This window comes from Leuciscus leuciscus (genome assembly GCF_965113295.1).
Source record: "Leuciscus leuciscus genome assembly, chromosome: 3".
NCBI lineage: Eukaryota > Metazoa > Chordata > Actinopteri > Cypriniformes > Leuciscidae > Leuciscus > Leuciscus leuciscus.
Window position 1 is genome coordinate 59515312 of NC_138727.1, and position 17988 is coordinate 59533299.

The window sequence follows — 17988 nt, forward strand, 5'->3', positions numbered from 1 at the left end:
ACTTCCTGGTCACACTAGTATGATGTCATAGGCTGTCGCTGGCCAATAAGATTGCTGTGATTTGACAGTTGCTTCAGATACCAGTCACACTGAGGCGTTCCCCATAAGCATCTCGCCAATTCGCCTGTGCAGTCCTGAACCTGCATCTCAGAACTGTTTCTATGGAAATCTGAGCTTCTAACAGCAGTTACAGTGACATGATTACCAATTTGGATCTTTTATTTAGAAGGCAGGACTTCCATTACTAGAGCTGAAATATTTGGTATGTGAAAAAGGCCTCAAGCGTTACTCTGACAGGACTGATTTCCTCTTCCTCTTCCTCTTCCTCTTCCTCTTCCTCTTCCTCTTCTGTGTGACGTCCCTCAGCGTCTCTCCATCGCTTATGAAGGTCACGTGATCACACTGTGATGCTGAAGTCTCACTTACTAAAGAGGAAACTGTATTTTTAGAGACGTGATGCATTCAAGAAGAACAAGGTCGCTGACAAAAAAAAATGCTTTGAAGTTCTTATGATAAAAACATTCAGATTAATCAATTCTGTTTCTGTTTTAAGTTCTTTGTTTATTTAACTTCCAGATTGGTATTAATGAATCAGTAAACTGGAGGTTTATCAAGTGCACAGTTGGTGATGCTAGTGATGAAATGTGTGTTTTGACGTCACTGCTACTGCAATACCTTCCAGTGTTTTACAAGTTAGGATAGTTGGTCTGCATAAGCAAATTAAAGAAAAGTTATTCAAGCAATTGTTTTCTCTGTTTCCTAAGAACAGGTTCCTTGTCATTACTATCTATATGCAACTGATTAAATATAGATATTCCCAAGTTTGAAAACATTGTTACATGAGCATCTTTATGGACTGATAAAAAGTTTCTCTCAGTTTAATGTTTATGCCTTTAGTCTAATGTTGTCTGTTAAAACTCTTCCTCTGCTCGATCTGCACTAGTTGAGGTGTCATAAGCTCATGTGAAAGTATAAGGTGTTAATCACGTGTCATTCAGAGTGTGAAAACACCAATACTGGTTTCATCCTGATCATTTGTATTGCTGTCACTGGTCACGGGTGTTGGTGAAACGGGTAAGAGCATGATTTTATAACTGTTCTGTTAAATATCTTAAGTGTGGGGGATTTATGGGAGATTGGTTGGGGCTAGTTGTCACAGGGCTGTGTCTCAGTAACTATATGGTTTAAAATCAAAAGTCCAATAGCACAAAGTTTTCTCTAGCAGTGTTTTGTATGTTGGTGACAAACACCTTAAAACTTTAATATTTTAACAACAAGTAACTGTATAATACAGGCTGACTATATAATGAAAGCTGCTGTCAATCAAAGGGGACGGGGAAAGGCTTTAGACAGTTCTGTACTCAAGCAGTGCAAAAATGATGGTTGCAGTCATTTTCTTGCAGAAATAAAAGTATTTAATTGATTTCTGCTTGACTTTAAGCTAAGAACTAGAGCGTATTTCTCTTTTAGTTCTCTGTTCAATCTCAAAATAAATGGTGCTCAATTTTCATTCAGGGGCGGCAGTGGCTCAGTGGTTCATGTAGGTTGTCTACAAACCGGAAGGTTGGTGGTTCAATCCCCGGTTCCACCTGACCAAGTGTCGAGGTGTCCATGAGCAAGACACCTAACCCCAGCTGCTCCCGACGAGGTGGGTGGTGCCTTGCATGGCTGACACCGCCATCGGTGTATGAATGTGTGAGTGAATGGGTGAATGTGAGGCTATATGTAAAGCGCTTTGGTGGCCATAGGTCTGTGAAAGCGCTATATAAATGCAGTCCATTTACCATTTCATAAGAAAAGGAAGATGAGGTCACTGATGCTACACTTGTAAATGTACATGTGCATGCGCAGCTATAGTCAAGATACAGGGGTTTATGTTGAGCTAGTGTCTTCATCTGTAGGTCCAAGAATAGGCTGAGGCTAGTGCTATTATTAGTTTAAAATAAACCAAAAACATACACATATTCTCTGAGCTTACAGACATTTCTCAGTAGATCAAAGTAGCATAAAGTCTGCTCTGGAACAGCACGAGTCCTCAGCCCACTCTCTCTCAGAATCTCCCAGTTTCCCAGTGGCTTTTATCCGGTCTCTCCATGCCAATTACTGCAACAAGACACAGATGTTTATCATTATTTTTACATTTATGCATTTGGCAGACGCTTTCATCCAAAGCGACTTACATTGCATTTCAAGGTACACATTTACATTCTTATCAGATCTTGCTTTCCCTGGGAATGGAACCCACGATCTTAGCGTTGCAAACACCAACGCTCTACTGTTTGAGCTACAGGAAGGCTAATATGCACATTATGCACTTACTTACTCACCGCTCGTCTCCAGTCTCTTGCCTTGTCCAAATACCCACACTTGTGGTCTTGGCCACTTGAGAGTGCGTGCACGCGACAGAAAGTAAGTGCGTAATACTGTCCTATGACTTAAAAATGGCAAAGTGCAGTGCCCTTAATGCACACTAAACCCACACTATCTCCAATACCACTTCGGAGTATTCAAGGCTAAGCGTATCCCATCATGCATTATGTTCGGGAACTCATGTGCCCCGAAATCGCGAGATGTCGAGGAAAACATTCCACTGTAATTTAAATTAATTAGATACATATAATTTGGTAGTAAAAACATAAAGTGTTGCACATTTTATTGGTGCAAAGATGAGTATGGTATGTGTAGGCCTGTTTTGTACAACATTTGCAACTGTTTTAAACACTTAATTAGAAGCACCACAATTTTAAATTAGTGTCTTCTGTTAGTTACATAGCGACTGCTGAACAGACATGTAGACGTTTATTTTAAAATGCAAAGTATTAAAAGTATAATAAATAAAAGCTCTGTAAACACTCGGGCCAAATAGAGGAAATACGTCATGCAAGTAGACAAGTGGTCAAGTGCAAAGACTGCAAGTGTGGGTATTTAGACAAGACAGATCTCTCCCACTGTAGACTTCACTGAACCACGCCCCCCGACACATATACATACATGCCAACCCTCCCGATTTTTCCGGGAAACTCCCGAATTTCAAAGCCCCTCCCGAAAATCTCCCGGACCGACCTTTCTCCCGAATTTCTCCCGATTTCCACCTGGACAACAATATTGCTAAACCATCCGTTAAAATGAAGTTAATTCGGCCAGCGCTCATACCTGTATTTACATCCTGTTTTCGGTTGAAGTCCAAAGTAGTCGATTGTCGAGTTCACGCGCGTGATCATAGGTAACTAAACATATGCGCGTGAACTCGACAATCGACTACTTTGGACTTCAACCGAAAACAGGATGTAAACACAGGTATGAGCGCTGGCCGAATTAACTTTATTCATATCTTTCACATCTACTGCAGTCAGATTCACCCGTGTTAACTCTAAAGGAATCACTCACATGACCTGTATTGACAGCACTCCAAATTTACAACAAAATGAGCTCAATGTTAAAATTGACCGGAGTTCTCCTTTAAGGAAATTAATTTGTCAAATAAATCCCCCCCCCCCGGTCCTTTTAAATATCTCCCTAATTCTGAGGTCTCAAGGTTGGCAAGTATGCACATATATCATATATTTGATGAAACTTTTAATGCAATGAGAATATGAAAAACTAAATGTGTAACAGTGAGACCAAAACGACAAGACATTAAAGGAGAACTCCGGTGAATTTTTAAGTTAATCTTGATCGTTTTACCTTTGTGAGTACTGTCTAGAGAAAAAAAAATGCTGCTGCTAAATTGTTCGAGATGAATTCTGTGTTTCAGGGGTTTCTAGTGATGATTGGAGTGTGAGTTACAGTCCTTCACACATCTGTGCACTAAAGGACTCAACAGTGATAATGAGATGCACTTATAAATACCCTACTGGATATCAGATCAAGAAAGTGTTCTGGACCAAAACAAAAGATAAAAAGGAACATGAAGAGTTTCCAGATCTGTCTAATGACCCTGAATACAGTCAGAGGCTTCAGTATATGGGAGATAAACAGCAGAACTGCACCGTCAGACTGAGTCATGTGACACTGAAGGATGAACACGTGTACTATTTCAGATTCATCACTGATAAAGATGGAAAATGGATTGGTAAATCACGAGTGACTCTTACTGTCACAGGTGACTTTGATGCATTATGTTGAATAATAATCAGTGTATGACAGCAGCACTAGATATAATGTGTGTGTTGTGTTCAGATCTTCAGGTGGAGTCTCCTGAGAGAGTGACAGAGGGAGATTCAGTCAATCTGAGATGTAAAAGCAGCTGCGCTCTGACTGACAGAGCAACATTCATCTGGTACAGAAACTCACAGCCATTAACTGAGAGAAGAGACAGAAACAATGAACTCCTGCTGCAGTCAGTCAGAAGAGAGGATTCAGGCAGATATAGCTGTGCTGTAGACGGACACACTCACATCTCTCCTGCTGTTCAGCTCAATGTCATGCGTGAGTGCAGATTGCCTTTTTCTCTTTAAAAAAATGGAAATTGTGTTTGATTTAAGGTTTTAATTCACCAGCACATCTTTTCAAAATTTCTAAATGTATCATTCTGTAATATTTACTGTTTAATGTTTTTTTGTTTTTTTTAGACCCCCCCGGGAACGTCTCAGTGTTGATGAGTGGATCTGGTGTAATAGTGGAGGGAGATTCAGTGACTCTGAACTGCATCAGTGACTCAAACCCTCCTGCTCTGAACTTCAGCTGGTTTAAGGAGAATGAACCCTCAGCTGTTGGATCTGGACAGAGTTTCAGTGCACTACAGAGTGGACGCTTCTACTGTCAGGCTCACAATCAACATGGATCTCAGAGATCAGACGCTGTAACTGTCACAGGTAAAGGTAGAGCGGCTCATATACTTACATTACTCTTTCTATAGTGATTTAAATGAATCTGTTCAGATGTTTTACTCTTTTGTCTCAGTTGCAGGACGTCTGGTGATATTATACATATCCATTGGAGGGGTTTGTGGAGCTGCAGTGATCATTACGATGTTAGTGATTTGGTAAGATGTGTGTCTGTGGTACTCTCTCGTGTGTGTGAATGAATGACTGAATGAATAAGAAAGTTGTTAATTCAGCGAGACGTCATGAACTAATAAAATAATAAAATAAAGATGAAATAGCTTGTTCCTGTAGTGAGTTATGGGAAATGTAGTTGTGAGTGAATCATGATAGTCTGATGTGGAGTGCCCTCTGGTGGCTCTCAAGGGCACTCCAGCTAATGACCGTTACAGTTCCTGTCACCACCACACAAAGTGCAGTTTTTATGGTGACTGTCCATTATAAATATGAAGATTGTATTGTATCTTCTACTATAAATATGAAGATTGTATTGTATCTTCTACTATAAAGATTGACATTTAAAAAGTTGTGAATTCAGTGAAACGTCATGAACTAATAAAATAATAAAATAAAGATTAAATAGCTTGTTCCTGTTACGAACGGCTAAATCTTTATTAACTAATTTTCCCTGGGACCCACGCACTTAATTTAGGTTTGTCTCTGGTCGTGATTAATGTGAGCCAAGGCAGAATTTCCCATTTTTTCTTTCCACACTGACAGCTACTCAGTTAGTTATTGATTAATGAAATCTGAAGCACACATCATTACTCCGTAAATCCTGAAGATAGACCAGATTTCATCACATTCAAAACGGCAGTGCCACGTCCTATAGAGAAATACCTTTAGTTCAAATCATATCTGTGTATTAAACATCAAATAATTTCTGAATCTGATTGGTTGTAATTGTGTCAAATCACTGTCTTTAAAGGGGAACCAGGAGGATGAAAAAGAGAAATGACACACAGGGATCTCAGGTGAGAATAATTATCAGAAGTTTACTGATCAGGGAAATTAATCTGGTCTAAATGATTGAAAGTCTGAATGTAGCAGAAACTTATTCTAGTGAGCTGTTTATAGACATTATTTATTTTTTATTTATTCTTTTTTTTTCTTTAATGGCAAAGATGAATCATTCCAGACCTGATCATGACAGACACAACGCTTATAATATTAAATTGAGTGATCCTGTGTATGAGAATGTAATGGTAAGTGTTTCCTACAGAAGACTAAACTCTCTTTAGCTTTTGTCAAAAGGAATTAAACACTCAATGTCAGTGTGAACATATCTATATTGACTAAGTATATGGGAATTTAAATAACACACTCCTGTCTTTACTTTGTCTTCATTCATAAAGGCTGCTCAACTTGATGACTGTAAACCCGAACTGGACTCGTCTCTGTATGAAAATCTTCCAGTAAGTAAGAATACCCACTAGATAGAGACAAAACCCAATCTATTAGCCTTTCCTCTTGACACATGTTGTTGATGCTTTTATTGACATATTTCAGTATTAATGTTTTCACTTTCTTTATTTCTTTCTTTTTTCCTTTCTTTCTTTATTTTTCAGCCTAACAAGAAGAGGCTGTAGTGTTTTGGACACAGTAAATATTACAGCCTTTATGCATCTCTTTGTGGGAGGAGCCCTGAATGATTGACAGGAGTGCCATGATGACGTGTGACTGAAGTAATCAGGCGATCATTTTTTAGATGGATGTGCGATAATGAAAGTAAATGGTTTATGAATTATGTAAAAGTGTGTAATCACTATAGTGTGTTTCTCTTTAAGCTTTTATTTTAAATGTTTTTATGATGTATGAAGCTTACTTCATTTAGATTATTAATGTTTTAAAACTTGAATATCCATATTGTTCATGTTTCCAATAAAAGGCAGAAAAAAATAAGGCTCTAGTTGTAAAATTCCACATTTTTCTGACATTCAATAAATTAGAATAACAGCATAACAAATATTAAAGACCATTACACTTAGAGATTGCTAGAGAGAGAAAAAATAGATTGAACTAGATAAGATTATTAATACAAGGATTACTGCACAAAATTACACTCGCTGTTGTTCGGAACAACATTCCTATAAAAAAGTCCTTAATATAGCCTATAGCAACATACATTTCAACTGGAAGTTAGTTCATATTCCTTCTACGATGATGAAAACAGAGCCGTTAAATATGAGAGTTGTGATCTCGCCGTCACATGGTTCATGTATCTCTACATAGTTCCAAACAATTCTGCGTTGCCACTGATTTTAACAGATTTTTTTTGCAGCAATTATCTGTAAATATTGACGCATAATGTACATTGATTATTACGTTGACACTTAAATGACTTACATACGATAGCATTTTTTTTCTGGGGAGTAGCAGAAACACAGCATTAATACAATTTTATTACAATTGTTTATTGGTAAATATATAATGGAGAGACGGCATTACGTTAACAGTGCGGTTAGTTGACATGAAACTTGAGATATGGTTACTGAGTGGAATAACTATGTTCATAACATTAACGTAAGTGTTAATGGGATTAATTTCAGTACATTTACATGTACACATACTGTACACAGTACATCATATGCATGTATTTGTGTGTGTGTTCTGATGAATGGTTTGAAAGGATGTAGAGGTACATTAGCCATACTAAAATTAATTTTAACAGTAACGTTAATGTTATGGATCGTATTTGGAAACGTAATTTGGAAATAGTAACAGTAACCATCTCTCCAGTTACACACACACACACACACACACACACACACACACACACACACACACACACACACACACACACACACACGTGTATATACACTCACCTAAAGGATTATTAGGAACACCTGTTCAATTTCTCATTAATGCAATTATCTAATCAACCAATCACATGGCAGTTGCTTCAATGCATTTAGGGGTGTGGTCCTGGTCAAGACAATCTCCTGAACTCCAAACTGAATGTCAGAATGGGAAAGAAAGGTGATTTAAGCAATTTTGAGCGTGGCATGGTTGTTGGTGCCAGACGGGCCGGTCTGAGTATTTCACAATCTGCTCAGTTACTGGGATTTTCACGCACAACCATTTCTAGGGTTTACAAAGAATGGTGTGAAAAGGGAAAAACATCCAGTATGCGGCAGTCCTGTGAAAATGCCTTGTTGATGCTAGAGGTCAGAGGAGAATGGGCCGACTGATTCAAGCTGATAGAAGAGCAACTTTGACTGAAATAACCACTCGTTACAACCGAGGTATGCAGCAAAGCATTTGTGAAGCCACAACACGCACAACCTTGAGGCGGATGGGCTACAACAGCAGAAGACCCCACCGGGTACCACTCATCTCCACTACAAATAGGAAAAAGAGGCTACAATTTGCAAGAGCTCACCAAAATTGGACAGTCGAAGACTGGAAAAATGTTGCCTGGTCTGATGAGTCTCGATTTCTGTTGAGACATTCAGATGGTAGAGTCAGAATTTGGCGTAAACAGAATGAGAACATGGATCCATCATGCCTTGTTACCACTGTGCAGGCTGGTGGTGGTGGTGTAATGGTGTGGGGGATGTTTTCTTGGCACAATTTAGGCCCCTTAGTGCCAATTGGGCATCGTTTAAATGCCACGGCCTACCTGAGCATTGTTTCTGACCATGTCCATCCCTTTATGACCACCATGTACCCATCCTCTGATGGCTACTTCCAGCAGGATAATGCACCATGTCACAAAGTTCGAATCATTTCAAATTGGTTTCTTGAACATGACAATTAGTTCACTGTACTAAAATGGCCCCCACAGTCACCAGATCTCAACCCAATAGAGCATCTTTGGGATGTGGTGGAACGGGAGCTTCGTGCCCTGGATGTGCATCCCACAAATCTCCATCAACTGCAAGATGCTATCCTACCAATATGGGCCAACATTTCTAAAGAATGCTTTCAGCACCTTGTTGAATCAATGCCACGTAGAATTAAGGCAGTTCTGAAGGCGAAAGGGGGTCAAACACAGTATTAGTATGGTGTTCCTAATAATCCTTTAGGTGAGTGTATTTATACACACCTCATAACATCAGTAACTCGACAGCCTTACCTAGAATGGTTTTCCTCAGCGTTTGTAATGTCTGCACAAAGGGCAGCTGTGCGAAGATTCGCCTTTGGAGAAAACTGTTGATTTTATACAAAAAAAATGTAAGTATCATTAATATAAAAAATGTATATTACCCCAGAATTAATTGCATTGCTATCCCACCCCAAAACATACAATAATAACAACGATAAATGCTGACCAATACTTAATTATATTACTTTTTACTGAAAATGATATAATTCAATAAAACAAACAAAATGTAATGTATGTCATATGACATAGCTATGCATGAATACACTCTAGATGTGTATATAGTGAACATATCTACATTTTCATTCAAACAATTAATTAAAGAATTAATTAAATAATTATATTTTTATTTACTGACAACAATGAGAAATATTAATAAATTAGTAAAAAAAGAATGAATCAAAGTCACCATCACACAATAAACAAATGCATATACAAGTCAACACATGAAACAAAGCTTTATTCAAACTACAATCATGTATGTAGGCTACAGGCGCTGAACCCCACATCCTTCTGCCATGTCAACACAGCAGCTTTTTTTCTGCGGCTTTATTCAAATGAATCAGCTGACCGTCAGAGGTGAGACGTTCCTTCGTGCCTGAGGTTGTTGCGTGATGTGTTGTGCTTCACAATCTGAGGCAATAAGAGCAGGTGGAGTGATGGAGGGTCTCGTAAGGGCAGGTGGAGTGATGGAGGGTCCCGTAAGGGCAGGTGGAGTGATGGAGGGTCTCGTAAGGACAGGTGGAGTGATGGAGGGTCTCGTAAGGGCAGGTGGAGTGATGGTGGGTCCCGTAAGGGCAGGTGGAGTGATGGAGGGTATCGTAAGGGCAGGTGGAGTGATGGAGGGTCTCGTAAGGGCAGGTGGAGTGATGGAGGGTCGCGTAAGGGCAGGTGGAGTGATGGAGGGTCTCGTAAGGGCAGGTGGAGTGATGGAGGGTCTCGTAAGGGCAGGTGGAGTGATGGAGGGTCCCGTAAGGGCAGGTGGAGTGATGGAGGGTCTCGTAAGGGCAGGTGGAGTGATGGAGGGTCCTGTAAGGGCAGGTGGAGTGATGGAGGGTCTCGTAAGGACAGGTGGAGTGATGGAGGGTCCCGTAAGGACAGGTGGAGTGATGGAGGGTCTCGTAAGGGCAGGTGGAGTGATGGAGGGTATCGTAAGGGCAGGTGGAGTGATGGAGGGTCTCGTAAGGGCAGGTGGAGTGATGGAGGGTCTCGTAAGGGCAGGTGGAGTGATGGAGGGTCTCGTAAGGACAGGTGGAGTGATGGAGGGTATCGTAAGGGCAGGTGGAGTGATGGAGGGTCTCGTAAGGACAGGTGGAGTGATGGAGGGTCTCGTAAGGACAGGTGGAGTGATGGAGGGTCTCGTAAGGGCAGGTGGAGTGATGGAGGGTCTCGTAAGGGCAGGTGGAGTGATGGAGGTTCTCGTAAGGGCAGGTGGAGTGATGGAGGTTCTCGTAAGGGCAGGTGGAGTGATGGAGGGTCTCGTAAGGGCAGGTGGAGTGATGGAGGGTCTCGTTTTGATGGAGGGTCTCGATTCAGCTCCGGGCTCCTCATCCTCAGTGCTTACACCAGTCTGCTGACATCTCAGATCCTACAAAACTGCACAAACATAACACAAAAGCAGTAATTTTAACAGCACAATGTCATTTGATTTCTGTATTATTTAGAAGACAAAAACGCTTTTTTTCACAAATGCCGCCATCATCTTTCCTTGCAGGTCCTGCTCCACCACAAAAGATCTGCAGCAAATGCACAGAACTCAAGAATCAGAAAAGTGCTGTAATAGCTCTGTTTGAAATTACAATAATTAAAATAAACTACAACTTAATATTTAAATAGTTGTTGTTATTCATTTCTGTAGTATACTCACTCAAAGCCTTTGATGGCAGCATTCAGCTTCGTGAGCCACTCTCCACTGGATTAACACACATACATAGTTCATCTGTCCCTGTAACATCCAGACAAGATTCACATTACTTCTGTGATTTATGAGCTCAACACTACATTTACATGTTGAGGTTGTTTTAACTTTTTATCCAACATAAATGTTCCTCAATTTATCAACAGTACTAATGGACAAATAAAATAGATAACTTATGTTTAGTTACTATATAGATTTGTTCTACATAATAGCACACATTCATCACTCAGATGTCTATTTCATGTTGTGATGTGCTCTTCTGCAATACTTACTGAAGATTTTCCTGTCAGATAAAAATAGACATTTAAAATAAGCGTCTTTAAGATGTATATGGTTTATGTAAATCCACTTTAGAGACGTAACTTACGTGTCCTTACTGGAGCTCCCCTGTTAGCTATACATAATAAAACGTGTTTTTACAGCAACATCACAACTATACTGTGTAACGTCTTTACACCTTCAACAATTCAACAGTTTACTCTACAGTAGTTCAACACATGCAATTTTAACACAAGGAACCGTGTTTACTCACATTTGAAAGCACCCGCGTCGCCGATCTCTGCGATGTTTGATAATGACGTATCCTCTCGCGAGGCCTCCTGGGATAGAAGAGGATCCATCAGATGAGCACTCGAAAATCTGGGCTGAAGCAGTAAGCCATCCGGTGACTTCTCGCCTACTCTTTTATGAATATATGTTTCGAACATACTTTTTATTTCACGTACTGTTTTCACCTACTATATAGTAGGAAAGTATGCATATTCGAACGCACTATAAGTATACGTATGTCCGAATCTCGCGATAATTAGTACGTCACCCAGGTAATTCTCGCCTACTCTTTTATGAATACAGAGGATTCGTACATACTTTTTCGCTCGCCTACTCTTTTTCCCTTACTATATAGTAGGGAAGTATGCGGTTTCGAACGCAGCCTATCTCTCTGTTTTAGACATGTATTTTACATAAAAGTTTTACTAAAAACCTGTATGTTTTACAAGTTTTGCTAAAACATTAGGAGTGTTTTATTGTTTTGGCTGCAAAATATACATTTGAAGAAATAATTCACACAAATTACATATTTACATAGAGGCATTACATACATATTATCTGACAAACACCAACATCAGCATCTTCAGGTGAGAACAACATCAGTTAGCACTACATCCGCCTGTGTAAGCTATACTATTAACACATTTCTTGTTGCTTTAACACAAAATGCATACAATTAACACAAATTTAAAATGCTTGAACTTCTTTTACACACAAGCTCAAACAAGACCAAAACAATGGATTTTTACTGCCAAATTTACCAGTGCTTTAACACTGTATGTCAGAACAGATAACACCATGTTCTAAACCTAACCTTACAGGCTAAAGTCAAGGTAAACAGCTGTTTATAGTGTGAATTGAAACACAAATATATCCCCTGTATTTTATTCTATTGTTACTGAGAAACAGCTGATTGAATTATGCAAATAGATAATTAGAAGATGACTCTTTTTTTTTCTTCTTCTGGTGCTTTTTCTGTTTGTATATTTTGTATTTTCACATAATAAATGGCAGCTATATTGTATATATTTTTTTTATCTTGCAGTAATGTCCTTTTGCAAATAACAATATACTGTCTGTTGTATAAGGGCATACCTGACACATATAAATTAATACAGTTTCTGTCATTCCATCTGATCTTAGTGTTTTTATGACATTGTGCTATGATTGACTAAATCTTCCTGTTGGGCGAGAATATATGTTATTGTTTTGAAAAATTATTTGATTTTGAGACATGTTTGCAGTGTTTTGGTAGACATAGTGTATTGTTGCTAGTGTATTGTATTTTGAAAATTAGTGTTGGAGTTTAGTTTACAATGTGTGATTTTGAGCATGAAATTAACTGTTTTGCCAATTGTGTGTTGTAGGTGTGTTGGTGCGTTAAGAGTTTAGGAAATTTGTTAAAAGTATTGAAAAAATTGTCATAGCGATTGTAAAACACTGTAAATGTCTTGAAGGCTAATCAGGTTTATTGAAGCACTGATCCTAGTTGTAAAGACAGAGTAAAACAGGCAGAGGAAACTCTTTATAGAATACATTAATACATAAAATGAAATACTTTTGCATTAGAATATTAATAAGTTGTGCAGATATCACTTGTCTGATTTCAAATCTTACGCCCCAATCTGAAGAGCAAAAAATACTGAATAACAACAAACTCTATACTAACAGATTAAACTCAAACAAACTTAAAAAAAAAAAAATATATATATATATATATATATATATATATATATATATATATATATATATATATAATTACACACAAAAAAATTAAACAAGTAAGAAACAGACTTTACATCAGTCCAGCACACAATTAACTGTCATTCTCTCACAAAGAGTCAAAGAGAACAAATGAGTCTTAATGTGGGTGATGAACATGTTTATATTGGTTGTGGTCTGAACAGAAGGGTAAATTATTCCACAACTATACAATAATCCACCAATCGTTCATTAAACGACTGAACACAGGCTTTGTGTTCGCTGGTCTCTATCACTCATTTGACGCTGCTGTAGATCACTGATGAATCTTCCACAATCTGAACAGTTGATCGCCTAAACAATCAAAACAAACAGAAGCACAACAATGTTATAGCCCAGATTATATGATCTGTGGTTGTTAAGTTGCACTGGTTAAATTGGTGTTGGTTAAGCTGGTACTGGTTAAGTTGGTGCTGGTTAAGTTGCACTGGTTAAATTAGTACTGGTTAAGTTGGAACTGGTTAAGTTGGTGCTGGTTAAGTTGCACTGGTTAAATTAGTACTGGTTAAGTTGGAACTGGTTAAGTTGGTGCTGGTTAAGTTGCACTGGTTAAGTTGGAACTGGTTAAGTTGGTACTGGTTAAGTTGGTGCTGGTTAAGTTGGAACTGGTTAAGTTGGTGCTGGTTAAGTTGGTACTGGTTAAGTTGGTGCTGGTTAAGTTGGAACTGGTTAAGTTGGTGCTGGTTAAGTTGGCCGCTCTTTGGCTTTGTTCTGGAACGCTCAAATTGAGTTACGGTGCTCTGCCTTTAGCTGTGTTCACACTACAAGCGACTATGTCGCCAGTGGCTGGCGGTGAGGTCGCTAGTGGGCGTTCCCACTACTAGTTGCTTAGTAATGTTTGTGAGTGACATTCACGGAACACGGATGTTACTCCATGCTGTAGACAATAAATCTGTTTTCTTGCCGCTACAAGCTAACATTTTGGAAGGAAAAGTCTAAATATAAATGGAATCAGTACATAAAATGCATAATATTAAAGATGAATGAGAAACAGCGAGTGCTCTTTGCTATCGCGGCTATTTAACTGCAGCAAATGGGCAAATACTGGTCTTTCTGAGTTCACGAAACCATTCAGGCTCGGAGTCAGCACGGCGAGTACCACTGTATGTACACGGAGACATATCATAAATTATTGAACAGTTTCTGACTGCTAAAATTAGCTTCTCATTCATCTTGCCTCGGTCGGACTCGGCACTGAAGAATGACGGATCACGCACACCCTACTGACTTAACTCCTATTGGTTGTCGCTCCTGAAAGTCGCTCTTCATATGCATAAAGTTGAACAGATCTCAACTTTGTCGCGTCGCTGGACACGCCCCATCCAGTCGCCAACGGTCACTGTCGCGCGTGTCGCCGGAAGTCGCCCGCTCCCCATTGAAATGAATGGTATCGTGTCGCTTTGTCGCTTGTAGTGTGAACGGGGCTTTTGTTTAGCCGCGCGTCAATATGAAGTTACTTTGCCGGTGTTCTATCAAATAATGCTACCTACCAGATTGTACGGTTAACTGCCTTTGTTTTACTGTCCATTAAAATTAAAATTACAGTGTAGCCTGTGTACTTTGCACAGCTGCCATCAGTCCCTGTAACTTCTGATGTCCTCAGAGCTTTGTCCTGCACAAACGCGGTCAGAAGATTTAGTATGGTCTGAACCCGCTCCATCAACTAACGTGCGATATCGATCGCGAAGGATTATGCAGAGTTGACAGAAAATTTTTACACATGCCGTATCAGATGAATACAACCAAGAATTAAAGCCCCGCCTCACCCAGTTCGGGTACTGGACCTGGTTGAAACACTCATGCATCTAGCTGGCAGAGTGCCAAAACTTCACCGGCGCTTTCAGCCCCGCCCTAAATACGGTCGAGCCAACGCTGGACTAATATATCTATGGAGGTATTTTGTCATGTCTAATGTATTAATAATGCCATCAGAATGCAACCAAAGCACAGGATAGCAATAAGTAGATGGCTATTAATAATTGTAAATCATACAAAATAAATGCCATGATCACTAGATTTTACACAGGTGTTACTATAATGATTTTGTTAATGGTGATCAGCAACCAAATATTGATAAAGTGGAAGTTACTGCCTTTTGCCTTGGCATGGCTTCTCACTTTTTGCTGACAATACAAAGGCAGAGTACAGTAACTTTAAAATAGTGTTCAAAAGTCAAGTTTGAGCTCAAGATTTGTTTATGTATATAATTTTCATTACTAAAACATTTATTTACCAGATTTCCAGTGTCCTACCTATAATTAATTTGGCGGGACAACTATAAATCTTTAAAGTAATTTTTCTCAGTTCCACACTCTAGCGAGTTAAGGTCTTTTAATAATAATAATAATAATAATACGTTTTATTTATATAGCGCCTTTCCAGGGCTCAAGGACGCTACAATAAACAAACAACAATAAAGGCAATTGACAAAGACAGCAGACAAAACAACAGTAGGTAGATGAGAGTGTAAGTACAGTAAATGAAAATTAGGTAGATGGGGCGGCAACCAGCAGAATACAAACAGATATAACTTTTGCCTTTGTAGGGCAGCATTCTCCTCTGCTCTCTTCGTCTCTGTCTTTCTGTGATGTTGGACAGTTGCGTACTGGATCTCCTCAGTATCTCTGGATTTAGGAGTTTTTCCTCTTAATTTTTTGGGTTTCACACTGGCATACAGAGCGCCATTGGCTGAATCCGGTTCAGAAAGAGGCTTATCATGGACTGAAACGCTCTGTGACGCATCAGAATAGAGATCATTCTGAAATACAAGAACATTCGTAATTATTATTAAGATATGTAAATCAGATTGATCTGAAGATTCTCAGTCTAGAGGAGTTTGCCTCAAACTTTTCAGATCAAGTATCAGGTTAGATCAAATCAATGTTGTGATGTAAAATACAGGTATATTTCATTGATTCACACATGGAGTGGAGAAGAATAGGGCAGAATGAGTAAATAAAGTGAAATGTTCATTCATCACACTATGTGTTAATGATTATGCAATTAGACCAACAAACCTATATTAAAACAGTAAATATAAAAGTATTCCATTAAACCATGGAAAAATTAGTTATTTATTAATTTAAAAAAAATCTGTATTGCCTTGATAAAGACTTTGATCATGTTAGTTTCTCATCAGTTCGTACAGTTACAGTCTGAGACACAGATAACGGCTGATCGACTGATTTTCTGCTTCTGTAAAGTCGTGTTGTGTTTGGATGATTTACCTCTTTCACTGTGTGATCTTCAGCTTTAACACTCCTTTGTTTCTTCCTGTTATAATCACAGACATATGGACAAATGTATTAAATTAAGAGAAAATATGAACACTGTTTTTAAAGATTACTAATAATAAAATACAAATTAGCCATTTTCTTCTACATCAGACCAAATGTGAACTTATACAATCACTGCAGTTTTTTTATTAAACCCACATAATGAACAGGATGAAGATGATGATGAAGATGATGATGATGAAGACTAATCCTCCAGATGCCGCTGTGATCACAATCACATTCCCACCAGCAACATGATGAACTGAAAGAGGAAGATAATCATGATTAACTCTCCAAACTGATGAATGATGTGAAGATACAGGAGTGTGTTAATAAAAGCTTCACCTGTGACAGTTACAGCGTCTGATCTCTGAGATCCATGTTGATTGTGAGCCTGACAGTAGAAGCGTCCACTCTGTAGTGCACTGAAACTCTGTCCAGATCCAACAGCTGAGGTTTCATTCTCCTTAAACCAGCTGAAGTTCAGAGCAGGAGGGTTTGAGTCACTGATGCAGTTCAGAGTCACTGAATCTCCCTCCACTATTACACCAGATCCATTCATCAACACTGAGACGCTCCTGGGTGGGTCTAAAAAGAACAAATTAGAAAATTCACAATAAACATAAAAAAAATGAATGAATTTGGAAATTTTAAACAATGTACATATGATTATTAACTCACACATGACATTTAAAGTCACAGTATCAGAGTATTTCTCTCCATGTTTAATGATGGACTTGCACTTGTATTCTCCACTGTCATCAGAGCTGATCTTTGAGATGTTGTAGATTCTTCCAGATCCTACAAACGTTCCTCCTTTAATCCAGCTGATTTCTGCAGGAGGGTTTGAGTCACTGATGCAGTTCAGAGTCACTGAATCTCCCTCCACTATTACACCAGATGGACTGATGGACACTGAGACATTCCTGGGTGGGTCTAAAACAGACAAAAATTAAAGTTCAATGAATATGATGATGGCTGAGGTGTCTGAGCACCAGGTCCCTGTGTTCGCACAACTGATCTCGCGAGTGGGCCAAGAAGAAGAGGGCGGCCTCCGCGACCTTCGTAAATATACGGGGCGACAGGGAGGACTTTGTACTGGTATGCCCGTCCCTCGAACTCAAAGCGTAGGAACGGTCTGTGTCGAGGGAGAATTGAGACATTAAAGTACGCGTCCTTCAGGTCGATCGCTGTGAACCAATCTTAGGGGCGAACACATTCTGCATTAGCATTTTGAACGGAAGCTTGTGAAGGGCCCCATACAAAACACACACATCCAAGATTTGATGTAACCCACCGCTCTTCTTGGGAACAATGAAGTAGGAGCTGTTAAACCCTGACCTCACAATCTCGCAATCTCCACATGCAGAACAAGGGGCTTATACGTTCGCCGCTGTACTGAATCGCTTAGCCAAATCTGAATGTCCCAATGAGCCAGCGTGACGTGCGCTAGCCAGGCTCCCAGCGACCGAACCAGCAGGACCAATGGGACTACAGACGTACCTGTGGTGGGGCAGCGAGGTGGAGGACAGGGACCCGTCCCAGAGTGGGGTCTGA

At 39.4% G+C, this 17988-nt stretch overlaps 2 protein-coding genes across 2 annotated transcripts in view; one reads left to right on the forward strand and one right to left on the reverse strand.

The window, feature by feature from the left end:
- Window positions 1-3754: 3754 nt before the first annotated feature.
- Window positions 3755-6727, forward strand: LOC309493769 (B-cell receptor CD22-like). Its single transcript, XM_082163007.1, has 8 exons — window positions 3755-4102; window positions 4180-4428; window positions 4572-4814; window positions 4903-4984; window positions 5752-5797; window positions 5948-6028; window positions 6179-6238; window positions 6392-6727. Exons 1-8 carry the CDS (start codon window positions 3829-3831, stop codon window positions 6410-6412), a joined length of 1056 nt encoding a protein of 351 aa, XP_082019133.1. The 5' UTR covers window positions 3755-3828; the 3' UTR covers window positions 6413-6727.
- A 6533-nt stretch (window positions 6728-13260) lies between these two features.
- LOC309493708 (B-cell receptor CD22-like) overlaps window positions 13261-17988 on the reverse strand; it is a 273995-nt gene continuing 269267 nt past the window's right edge. The window contains exons 5-10 of the mRNA XM_082162914.1: window positions 17113-17367; window positions 16777-17019; window positions 16591-16693; window positions 16384-16429; window positions 15631-15914; window positions 13261-13450 (exon numbers count right to left, since the gene is read on the reverse strand). Coding sequence (XP_082019040.1) covers window positions 13393-13450; window positions 15631-15914; window positions 16384-16429; window positions 16591-16693; window positions 16777-17019; window positions 17113-17367 — 989 coding nt within the window. The 3' untranslated portion in view covers window positions 13261-13392. The remainder of the gene's footprint in view (window positions 13451-15630; window positions 15915-16383; window positions 16430-16590; window positions 16694-16776; window positions 17020-17112; window positions 17368-17988) is intronic.

What these genes read in the sequence shown, in the direction of transcription:
- LOC309493769 (XM_082163007.1), top strand. Translation starts at nt 3,829, where the DNA reads ATGAGATGCACTTATAAATACCCTACTGGATATCAGATCAAGAAAGTG. An exon ending in ATGACACACAGGGATCTCAG is followed by an intron (nt 5,798 to 5,947) that starts GTGAGAATAATT and finishes TTAATGGCAAAG; the next exon opens with ATGAATCATTCCAGACCTGA. An exon ending in CTCTGTATGAAAATCTTCCA is followed by an intron (nt 6,239 to 6,391) that starts GTAAGTAAGAAT and finishes TTTATTTTTCAG; the next exon opens with CCTAACAAGAAGAGGCTGTA.